The sequence below is a fragment of the Chroicocephalus ridibundus genome, chromosome 1 (genome assembly GCF_963924245.1).
Source record: "Chroicocephalus ridibundus chromosome 1, bChrRid1.1, whole genome shotgun sequence".
Lineage (NCBI taxonomy): Eukaryota > Metazoa > Chordata > Aves > Charadriiformes > Laridae > Chroicocephalus > Chroicocephalus ridibundus.
Window position 1 is genome coordinate 126865633 of NC_086284.1, and position 12015 is coordinate 126877647.

Below are 12015 nucleotides of genomic sequence, written 5' to 3' on the forward strand. Positions count from 1 at the left end.
TGAACCAAGAAATGCTTCTTTTGTACCTTACTATAATTAGGGGGATAGCAGGAACTTTTGCAAACTTTCCCCCTGCATTTTGCTTGCTAGATACACGAAGCATTTCTTGACCTTGAATGTCAGGGGAAGGTACAGGAAGGAGGAATGCACTTGTTACTCATGTTTCTTATTAGCATGTGAAATTCTTATTTCATGTCCATGCCCTTTATCTATGCTGATAAAAGCTGCAACACACCCCCTCCAGTCAAACACCAGTGTTCTCTCAATATGCCTCTATCTCCAAACTGGTAAAAGAAAAATACCAAAGGCAAATTGGCTTTGCATTTATTACGCTTCCTTCTGTTACAGTACTTCCAGAAAATGATTTGAATGTGGAAAAGTAGAAGTACAATGCCAGATCACTGCCAAATCTGTTGGACACATAGCTGGACAAAATGTTCCTCATCTTCTACTGATTTTATGAGTGACCTCAGCCTATTCTCTGACAAGAGTTCAAAATTTAGCTGGGTAAGGTGATGTAGTTTATTTTAATAGACTTAGCAAACATGGACAAGTATACAAGGAATCCAGCTTCCTTGATATTAGTGAAGGTCATAATTCACACAACACTTCTAATTTCATGGAATAGAAAACTACTGAATATGACTCACAGAAATAAGTTTCAAAAACTATTGCACGTTCACAGACATGTTAGCCTTCAGTGACCACTTCCCCTGAACTAAAATAAAATAGCCCTCTGGTCTAGCCAGAATGAACAGCTGGTCAACAGATCAATAAGAAGTGGTACGAGAAACAGCATTTTCCAACAACATAACACCTTGCACAGTCCTCATCACAAGCAGCAGCAAATAGCAATATCAATCCAGCAAAAATTCAACATTTTACATAATAGCCTGCATCCAGGAATTCATGGTGGAGTTGAGTATAAAGTGCCTTTTAAAGACATGAACTGTGTATTGGCCACCCTCGCATATAGATCTCAATAGATTTGGTCAAACCAAGAAGATCCCTGAGTTATACATAAAAGCAGGCTTTTCAGCAAAATTACAAATAAATAGTAAAATCATTGTCAGTGAAGGGAATTATTAAACTTGCGCAAAAGCTTTAAAAACACCACAAAAAGTCAGTAACTGTAAAGAGCAAAAGGTCAAGCCATAAAAATTAAGAGGCTTGCCACCAAGAACTCTGAGGTTACATCAAACTTTCAACTGTAATGGTCTGTGAAGCGAAAGGATTTAGGCTCTGAATTAATGCAGTGGATGTTTTGCATCTGTTTTGCTCTTCTGGCTTCTAATCTAAGCTGCCTTGCTCTCTCTTTAGCAGCTAGTTCTTCTGCTCGTTTCTCTTCTCTCTTTCTTTTTAGCCATCTGTGGAGACAGAAACAGGACTAGAAGTACGGTTGCAATTGAAAATTTTACTTCATCTCTTCAAAGGCAACTTGCTCCCATTTAACTAGAGTCACCTTGTCCTGTAGGATAAAGTTAGGCTGAGCCAAGTCTAAAAACCTGCTGCTCCTCAACACAGGAGGCACCACTTTTATATCCCAATTCTCCTGCTTCTGCACCTTCCCCCCACCCTTTTTGTTGAGCTCATTCAATTCATGGACTCGAGGTGAATCCGTTTTATTGGATTAACTTCCTGCTTGTTTAATGAACTGCATCAACCCAAGCCAGCTCCAGAACAGGCTAAAAGGGGGTAGAGGACAAGGATCTCCCATTTTCAGCAGAAGCAATTCGCTATTTTGGCTCAGCTTCTGACAAGTAATTTCACAATAGTGAACAAACAACATCAAGGAATTGATGCATTTCTGCTATAGGGTGTAGGTTCATGAGGGCACGTTTATGCAAAAAAAAATTCCAAACCAATAAGGACTTCAGCAGTAAAGATGTACCATAAAATAACCACAGTCTTAAGCTGACAGACTACAAAATTTTCAAATATGATTCCCTAGGAGTAACCCTACTCACTCTTTAAAGGCTCTGTTGCATTCCTCTGTTCTAGGAAAAAAAGCAATTCCCTCAGCTTGGCGTCTCAAAATTTCAATCTGTTTTTCTTTCATGTGTTCTTGGTGCTTTTTTTTAAGCCATAACTTGAAGGCTTCTTCTGGATTCCTGCTCCGCTCCTATTTAAAAAAAAAAAAAAAAGACATATATACACAAGGCTTATCAATAAATGACCTTTATATTTAACACATTACAATACTTTTTTCAACTCTGCTGGCATCTCCCATGCACAAAACATACTTTATAAACAAACTAGAGCAAAACATGAGCAAGCATTCAAAGTGGTATGTTTTAAGAAATCCTGAATTTAGTTTTTCAAGCCCTTTGCTGCAAGGCAGAGGAACTTTAGAAAAGGGCATCTGAACCCTCAGGTTTTGGTCAGGTCATGTGCATTAACTGCTTGTCAAGAAGTTCTGATGTAAGGAACACACTTCAAAGGATTTTCTGGCTGCTTGTTCACTGCAGGATTCAATCAAGTCATTCTCTTGATAAAAAGGAGCATCACTATCTCCTGTGATTTTATAGCTATTAAGTTCATATATGCAGTTTCTACGATGCAAGCCACCCTGACAAGCAGAACAACGCTAAACACGCAAGTCAATCTAGTTCTTCACTAAAACTAATGTAACAAAAACATTTCCTGTAACTCTAAATTGTCATATGCTTAGTGTCAGGTTTCAGCTCAGATAGAGTTAATTTTCTTTCTAATGGTTGCTGTGTTTTCAGATTTGGTAGGACAGGAATGTCAATAATGCATATTGTTTTAGTTGTTGCTAAGTGATGTGTATACTAGTCAAAGACTTTTTTCAGCTTCCCATAGAAGCTGAGAAGGAGCCTAGACCGAACAATAGAAAGGCCAATGGAATATCCTGTACCACAGATGTCATGCTCAGTATATAAATGGGGGTTGGCTGGGGAGTGGGGGGCAGAATCCGCGATCTCTGCTTAGGTTGGGCTGGGCAACCAATCCACAATATTCTTTTACCATTATTATTATTGTTATTTTCCTTTTCTGTTATTCTGTTAAACTGTCTTTATCTCAACCGACAAGGCTTTTTTTCCCTTTCCCCTCCTTTTCTCCCTCTTCTCCCTACCCTTCTGGGGAGGAAGAGGGGTGAGTGAGAGGCTGCATGGTCCTAGTTGCTGGCTGGGGTTAAACCATAAGACTTAGCCAAGAACACAGGCTTAGAATTTGGTTTTTCTATTTAACAAGAGCACTATACATCCCAGTCCTACACTAAGGATATCTTACTTTGCTGTTCAAGTCTTCTAGCTCCTTTGCACGACGAATTCGCTTTTCTTCTTGCACTTGTTCTTTCTTCTTCTGTAACCAAGCTTTAAAAACCATCTCATTCTCTCTTCTTTTCTGTTCTTCTTGTTCCCTTTTCCTTTCTTCTTCCTTGAATGGAATTAAGGTAGTTTTTAAGAGAATTGTCTTAATTTGCAAAGGCCTTCATTGTCACAATAGACGATACAAAAGCCATTTGAGTTACATGAGAGAGACACAAAAATACTGATGAAACAAGAATATTCAACGACTGCATCATAGTTGATACTACTTTTAGGAAGAAACAAGTTTGAGCACTTCTGCGGTTCGGGTTATGTTCACATACTTTCTGTTTAACCCTTTTTGTGATTACCTCCATTTCCATGATACAACTCAACTCACAGATATTTGAATAGCAACAGGTGAAGACTTTTTAAATTAAGCCTGCCCAATAGCTCTGATTGATTTAAAATCAGATTAAACTGATGCATTTTAAAAATTAACAAAACTCTCAGGCTTGTTGGACCACTAAACCCTAAAGGATATTTAACTACCTATGGACTGCAGGCACTACCTTATAAATAAGGATTTTTTTTTCTGGACATAAAGTTGTAATGTATTTACTTAAGGAGTGTTAACAGCTTAACACTTTTTTCCAGTTTACAAAAATTATTTTTACAAAATTGAAAAAGCTTTTTTGTAAATATTATTCACATTTTAGCTAATGACAAGTACCTACAAAGAGGAGAAAGGCTTCAAACAAGTTCAGAAAGCTGATGAGGACATTTTGCCAGGTTTTGATTCTCTTTGACACAAAAGCTACAATCCCCACTAATTTCAGCACTCAAAGAAATCTATTCTTGCAAACAGATGATGTTCCTCCCACCTACACACAACTTTCAGACTACTCTCCAAATTTACAATTTGTGATCTACTGAAATGAAAGAATCCCCACCAAAATGAAGGAAAGGGATTCCAGTAATGTCAAGAAATGTTTCATGCCTGTGAAATCCATCACAGAATGGAAGAACTCCATTCAAGAATGAAGAAAATACAGTAATACATTCTTACCTTTTCGTAAATCAGCCAAGAGGAAGAGATTTAGCACACACTGTTAGGAAAATAACCTTCCTTACCTCCACCATGCTACCTTTTTACTTTAAATAGGCGGAGCATTGTGTGAAGAGATCAAGTCTTATGTGTACAAAGAAAACACATCAGTAACTCTTCACATTTCATACCCCTGGTTACTGAGCAGCTCAGCAAAATTTTTAAATAAAGCAGGCTAGACCTACTTCCATGGGTAGAAAGCAACTTTGAAGCCACTTAATCCAGGTTACTTAAAACGCTGTGGCATCGAAAAATGGTAGATGCTTCCATGCTGTTTTTATAGAGCAACATGCATAGTAAGCTACCTTTTTGCAATTGTATCATCATAATGTGAAATTAAGCAAATGTTTAAGTTTTTTAAATCTTTGGTAAAGATTTCTGAAGTTCCTGTTACTGCTGTCAGAGGCTGCCTCTCTATTAAATATTTTTTTCTTAATAAGGAGCTGAGAAAGAATTAAAAGGGTTTTTTCCCAGTAATACATAAGATACTGATTTGATTTTCTAGAGTTTTTTTTTTCTTTTAAATTACTGCCCTTTATAGATAGAAGAATAATAGCTGCAGTACTGGGAGTATTTTCTTCATTTTCTCCTCTCCCTAGTGCCCAGTTAAACCAAATCAGAAGGAAAAGTAGTATCCACTAGCAGAAAAAGGGGAGAATAACCTACTTTGCAACAAACTAATTGAGAAAAGTTCCAACGCTCACCCATGCAAAAACCTTTAGAGAAAAAAAGTATCCAGTTATATTATCAGTCAACACGACTTCACCTGCATGCATCTTATGCAAGCAACAAGGCACGCCGCTTTTGAAGTCAGCTGTATCTTCCATACACGTTAAACACACCCCGCTTTGTTCATAGTTCTCACAGTCATCCTCCTGTATAAATCTTATTTTATGACTGAACACTCTCACATATGATAATTGCCTATTACATACTTTACGAGCACCCAAATGAGCACCTGCATTACTGTGGTTAATGTTAACTTCCCACATTGCAGTGTAATCTATGGACATGCGATACCATGTGCTACGTTCCAGTAAACAGTGGGGCTGTAACGGAACCTAGGTAGAAAAAGAGTCAATAAGCAAAAGCAGTAAGTACAATATAGCAGAAGGCAGCCTATTTATGAAGGATATATTGAATAAATACTTGATTTCTCCTGTAAGCAAGGCATGATCCTATGCCACTCTGTGGGTTTTTTTTTTTTCTTTTAAGGAAAGGAGTTTTGACAGATTCTGTACAAACTCCAGAGGAGAATAATGATAATTATTATTATTATTGCCTCTTTTATCATGGAAAAACGGAGTAAATGCCATGAACATGTGGTCTCTGAAGCAGAGGAACTGTATGGTCACTGTGATCTACTTGTTGCCTCTATGCGTTTACCTCTTTCCTCAGTTTTTCTTTCCTTTGTTCTAGCTGCTTCCGCAATTCTTTTTGCCTGGGAGAAAGACAGTAAGTGGAGCTTCTCACAGGCACATTTGCAGACTGCACTCTCTGTGGAGTCTTCCGTCTTCCCAGTCCTCTTGCAGCATTGATAGCAGAATTTGGTCGACGCTTAGGGTTAGATGGAGGCTTAGGGAAATACACACACTCTTCTCCACCATGAGCAACAGAATGTGCTCCTGGTCTTACTGGAGGTACTTCCTTCATTCCAGAGACGGTGGCAAAAGGACCGTAGTGTGAAGATTTTGGAGACGTATGTTGAGTTTCAATATCAGTAAAAGATACACTTATAGGGGGCAAAAAACCCTGGCTTTCAATATCATGTAAACTTAAGAGTTCAAACTTCCCATCTTTTTCCACTAGGATCTTGCCATCCTTCCTTTCCTCATCCTTGCCAGCACGTGGTGAAATTGATGTGCTTTCCTGTCCCATTTCATTAGAAATGTGCAACCGAGATAGCCTATTTGAAACATCATCTCCTCTTCCAAGGTCAGTTTTACAAACTTCAGCATCTTCTAGAGGAGGAACTTCAAGATCCACCAACTTATCCTTAAATTTTAATTTTCGTTCTCTGTTCTGATCCACAGGAGCCTGATTCTCCAGGAGTTTGTTTGCTTCTTCAATCTTTTCCAAGATGTAACGCTTTATTTCTTCATCCTCTTCCTCATCCAATTCCTGCTGGTTTTCCAGCTTGGATTCCTGGATAGAGCTTTCACTATCAGTATCAGATACACGGTCACCCTGTTTAGTATCAGGCCTGGATTCCAAACTCTCTTCATTAGAGGGTCTCACTTTGGCATCTACATCTGCCTCTGAATGCTGATCTGGATTTTCTTCCATTTCCTCATTGTCTTCCTCAAACTTGTCCACAACTTTAACAATTTGTGCTTCAGTATCCTCTTCATTTTTTTCAGGATTCTAAAAAAATTAAAATAAACTAGTCTATTCTCCCAACAAAGAACAGTATCAGAGAAAGAGAAAAGAAATAGCGAGAGAGAAGAGCAGTACTAACTACCCTAATTCTAAAAAGGTTGTCAAATAGTGCATGTCATAATTAATAGCTTTTTTTGGCACTAACAGTTTCTCCACATTCACATCTGCACGAAGTTTAACTAACCACCAGCAATCAATGACAGCATAAAAACAGAACGTGTGTTGCACAGACACTTAAAGGAACCCAGAAGTACTTTTGAAACAAACATATTATTTTCAATGAACACTGAATTTTCTGTTTAAAACAGTTATAATCATACTAACCAGTTCACTGAATTATTTTCCACTATAATTTCAAATAAACTTCCTTGTCAGAATTCAGTGAATATACCTACACATTTCAAACCATATTGAATTTTGTGCTTATGATTCCAAATAGTACTCATTTTTGTCTTCTAAATATGACAACTAGCCTTTAATTTAACAAATACCTCTCCTTCACCAAGGTCTTCTTTTTCGTCTTCATTAATTAGCCATTCAAGGTCTTTTTCAAAGTCATCCTCATATTCTCCACTTTCTGTTAAATCACCCATATCTGCTGGATCCCCTTGGTCTTCCTTTTCACTCATTTTGGCGATGTGTTAGAACAATACTATAAAGAGGAAACAAGATTGTTTTAAAACTCTAGTGACACATAAATATAGAACATTGATGTGTCTTATGGCACCCACATCAAGCTTGTGAGCAGTATCAATACAACCATGTTGGGTAGTGCCACAGCACCTCACAACTAAGGATCACTAATGGTTTATAAACACGAAAAGTTTGGGCACTTCCAGCTCCCACTACTAGGGCAAGATTTGAGTCAAAGCAAACCGAGGTGACTTAATGTCTTGCAGTGTGTCTCTGACACAGCTAAGACTAGAACTCATGGTCTCCTAAGTGTTAGATCAGCCACTCATCATTCTTTCACTAGTTTGTTTAATACTGTTTACGAAAGCAACTTAAAAGAAGGAAATGTTGATTATTCAAAAGTTCCTGTTCTCTTTGTTCCCTCTGCCCTAGGCTAGAAGGTGCCACTTCTAAGTGTCTCTCTAGTAGGACAAATCTGTGTTATTTACAACATACTAAAAGAACCAGATACGAGCATTAGCATATGGCAACACAATACGGGATGTAAGAGTTAGCTCTGACCCTGGACGGCCCTGGAACAGCAAGACAGCACTTGCTGTGTGACGATCCTGCCCTTCCAGACAAGATGGGTTGCACCTGGACTTCCCAATCTGTCTAGCACTTTGCCATACATTTTGTAAAAACCCTTTCATCCAGAAGATGCTGCTTAAATTCCTTCAAGCTTTTGTTTTAAATTCTGATGAGCATCCAGGAGTTCTCAGTTATTTACTCACATGAATACCAGCTCCTCCTCTTAAAACTGTTTCATGCTTGACAAGAGCGCTGCTCTGTTAGACCTCAAAATTTAGTCAAGATTTTTTTAAGAGGAAAGAACAGTAATAAAGCTGGGCACTTTTGTTGCAACCTTGTTTGTATGCAAACTTTATAAAAGCTCTTCTTTTTGTTTGATCCGTATTTTGTTCAAGAAAATCTGGCATTTTTTTCTCCTAGTTAATTTATTTTTTAGCCATCACCTGCCGCAAGAATCACTCTAGATTTCTCTGAGTTTAAATTTTCAAATTTGTTCAGACTGTTGCCCTGGCTTTCCACGCCATGTCTATTTCCATCATGCTTTTTCTGTACCTCTTCTCATACGACATGTCATCCTTTTTGCTTGGAAATGCCCCTTCCTTCACAAATATCCTTGGTTTGGGTGGTGACATGTACCTGGGTTCTTAGTGGAGATTACTTTGCTCTAGTACGTATTCAGCACAAAAAAGTACTTTGTTTTAACTTCATAATTATGGTAAGCAGATGCAAAAGCTACAAAGCTGAATTGCACCTTTAACAAAACACGTTCACATCAGTCTGTGACACTCAACACAAATCCAGAAAACTGTTCAATTTATTTTGGATATGTCTAATAAAGGAGAGCAGCATAAAAATCAGCCTCTTCTATTGTAACATAAAGTAGTCATGGCTGAAGAGATAACTTCAGTTTAATGACCTTGTTTCAGAAAATCCTGAATCAACTCCTGTTCTATTTAGGGTCTTAAGAAGTGAAGAACAAAGTGCTTCAGTTTTAACAGGGACCAAAAAATATTCAGAAAATCCCAAGCCTTCATTTTCACCTGCTTCTAATTCTAACCGGGGTGGCGGTGGGGCGGTGGAGGGGGGGGCGTGTGCTGTGGCTGGATCGTTGTGCAAAGCTCAGTAGCGCCTCTCCGCCGCCATACCCAGGCGCCGGCCAGGCACAGTCACAAGGAGAGGGTCAAAGTGATGGACTGGACTTTGCTTACTTTGCCCTCTTCGTACCAACATCTACACACACAGACAGACTCAGAAGACCGAACCCAGCCCTGTTGGGGCGGGGGCCGCCCAGCCCCGCGGCCGGCCCTCAGCGCCGCCCGGCGGGCCCGGCACCGCCCCGGCTCCCCGTTTTAAGGCGAGGAGACCGGCGGACGGCACCCACCGCCCCACACACTCCGCCTCACCGCCGCTACTACCAGCAACCGCCATACGGGCGGAGCAGCCTCTCACCTGGCCCGGCGACCGCCTCCCCAGGCACAGCCGGCAGGTGAGGCCGCCGGCCGCCTCACCCGGCACTAACAGCTCCCCACGGGAACCGACCCCGCCTGCCTCGGACACCCCGCTCACCGCGGTCTCGCCGCGCCCCGGCCCGGGGGCCGAGGTGCCGCCGCCGCCGGCCGAGGCCCGCCCCGCCGGTGCGTTCGGCGGCGTTGCCATGGCAGCAGTGGGGGCTGCCCCCCCGCGCCGCCGCTCACCTTCCCGCAGCGCCGGTCACCGCCGACGGTGGCCCCCGAGGACCAAACCCCGCTCCGCCGCGGGCACGCGCGCGCTGGCGGGTCGGCACAGCCTGTTGCCATGGGGACGGGCCTCCGCGCAGGGGCCACCCCCCCCCGGCAGTCTTTGTCCTGCGTTTTCAGGGGTGAGGGCCCGTCAGAAGGCGCTTTATTTTCCCATCGCCTTAGAAAATGTCATGTAACGCTCGGAAATTAAAGCAAAGCATATCACGGCGGGCGGGGACCCGACGGCCGTGAGTGCCCGGGAGAGGGGCACCGTTCCCGGGGCCAGCCGAGAGCCTTTTGATGCTGTTTACATTATGCGCTTGCCTGGGAGCGGCCTGCGCATCGGCCGTTGTTGTGTTGTATTATTCATGCTCGGGCTGGCAACGAGCAACTCGATCAGCGCGAGAGCCAGCGGCACCAAAATTTGAGCTTTCGTGGGTGACGACAAGCGCCGCGTCTCCAAGAGGGGGACGCTGCCGGGGGGAAGGAGGGAGTCGTCCTTGCTGGCAGCACCACCCCACACCCGGCTGTGGCCCCCAGTTTTGAATACAGTGGCCCAGCAAAGCGAAGGGTGGCAGCCTAGAAATGCACCAGAAAGCCGCACACCTCAGAGGGCAGCACGGTCCCTGCGCTAAAGGGTTAACGATAATGAGAGTAAGTGCAGAAAATAGGCGTGAATACATTCAGCCAGGGCGTTGATAACCCTCAGAGTAACGCGGGTAGAGTCACCCTTTCGCTCAAAGTAACGCGGGGCAGCAAGCTAAACCCCTTCAAGGTGGGGTTCAGGAGGTCTCCGAAGGCAGTTGTCATAGGCCACACATCACAGGAGGAGGCTGGACTCTACGACCTTGGGGTTTCTGCTAATCCCACACCCTACAGACAGAAAGAGAAACGGGGTTTGACATCGATTGTGGCAGGTTGCCAGCGCTCCCTGATATTTTCCTGAGGTAACACTCAGGTACCTGCTTGGCAATGGTTGCCGCTGCACCTGGGAAAACTTCAACCAGCAACCTCACCCAGGGTCACGCAGTTCTCCTCTGCTGGAAGACAATTTGCTGAACTTCTGATTTTCCACATTTCACAGACAGGTGGCTTCGACAAGTTCATAGCAGAATGAAACAAAGAGGGCTGGGCGCAGTATCAAAGCTTTATGCTCCACTTCTATCCTACAGCTTTTATGCTTCATCTTGCAAGTCAGTACCACCCCTTTTATTCACAAGAGATGCTTTGTTCAACTAATTACAAATCCGTGTGATTGTATGACAAGGATTAGACCCCAATGCTGGAAGACCAAGCTGTGGTGCTTGATAATGATAATGTAATGATACCTTAAGGTCAAACTAAATCCATGCGTGCATTCATTAACCCATATGTCATTAAATTTAGGTTTTCAGATGTCCCCACCTGTGAGGGAGCTACAGAACACGGTCTTGAAAAAATGCAATGGAAATAGCTGAGCAGTACAGGGCTCCGAGCACAGGCCCCGACATGTTGCTCTTTTCTATGTCACTAATGCTTCAGACACTGTCTAGGGAACACTGATTTACTCAGAGCAAGTATGTTTGGCAGAGAAAGGCTGCCTAACGCCTCCAGAGCGATGTTAAACAAGCACCTTAACACCTTTTGCCTGTTGTGCAGGAAACAGTTGACACTGTCAAGAGTAGTTGCTAGGAACAGGGTCCACATCTCCCAGTCTCCTGCCCCTTCCATAACCAAAGTCCCTCTTTCCTTCCCAGTACTTGGCTACGATCACACTGGTAGAGAAGAAAATATAATCACATTCACGCAGAGCCCTTCCCTTACCCCAAGAGCACTGCCAGAGCAGTCGGCTGTTTCACACACACACACAGAGCTACAGCGTGGTTGGGAGTAACCCTGCCATGCCTTGGTGGGCTGTCAAAACCCATGCTAGCCCAGAGGGACAGCAGTGGGTGCTGCTCCTGAAACAGCCTCTGGTAGCTCTTACTATCCCTCGCCTTTTGGACAGAACAAGCCCAGCAACTGGCCTCTCCCCCTAACACTGATCCTAACACTGTGCCATGTCTCACCAGCATCATAGCAAGCCCAGTGCAGGATACACAGATTCAGCGATAACACTCACCTCCAGCAGCCCCCAGCATCAACCGGAACAAAGAAACAGCCACAGCATCCCAGGGAGGCACCCCAGCCCCGCGTAGTATTTATCTCACCTCCATCAAGCTGCACCATGCGCTGTTTTGCAGATGTGGGAATTCAGATCCTTGACAGTAGCTGGGTGTCCCTTTACAGCACTCTCAGCTGTACATGGAGTGGCAGGATGCGATGGGAGGAGCAAGGAGGATTGCCATGGTTCACG

At 43.0% G+C, this 12015-nt stretch overlaps 1 protein-coding gene across 5 annotated transcripts; it reads right to left on the reverse strand.

Moving 5' to 3' along the window:
* Positions 1 to 32: 32 nt before the first annotated feature.
* CCDC181 (coiled-coil domain containing 181) lies at positions 33 to 12015 on the reverse strand. 5 transcript variants are annotated; one of them, XM_063350844.1, is made up of 6 exons: positions 11870 to 12015; positions 7251 to 7411; positions 5767 to 6744; positions 3256 to 3402; positions 1968 to 2122; positions 33 to 1367 (listed from the first exon to the last, which is right to left on the reverse strand). In XM_063350844.1, exons 2-6 carry the CDS (start codon positions 7386 to 7388, stop codon positions 1205 to 1207), a joined length of 1581 nt encoding a protein of 526 aa, XP_063206914.1. In that variant the 5' UTR covers positions 7389 to 7411; positions 11870 to 12015; the 3' UTR covers positions 33 to 1204. The 5 variants fall into 5 exon arrangements, with proteins under 5 accessions (XP_063206914.1, XP_063206905.1, XP_063206934.1 ...); XM_063350835.1 differs by having other exon boundaries at positions 11782 to 12009; XM_063350864.1 differs by lacking the exon at positions 11870 to 12015 and adding an exon at positions 9657 to 9729.

Excerpts from the sequence above, each read along its gene's own strand:
- CCDC181 (XM_063350844.1), bottom strand. The coding sequence starts at position 7,388 with ATGAGTGAAAAGGAAGACCAAGGGGATCCAGCAGATATGGGTGATTTA. Across the intron at positions 3,403-5,766 it reads AAGAAAAACTGAGGAAAGAG|GAAGAAGAAAGGAAAAGGGA; the intron begins GTAAACGCATAG and ends ATTCCATTCAAG. Across the intron at positions 2,123-3,255 it reads TAGAAGACTTGAACAGCAAA|GAGCGGAGCAGGAATCCAGA; the intron begins GTAAGATATCCT and ends TTTTTTAAATAG.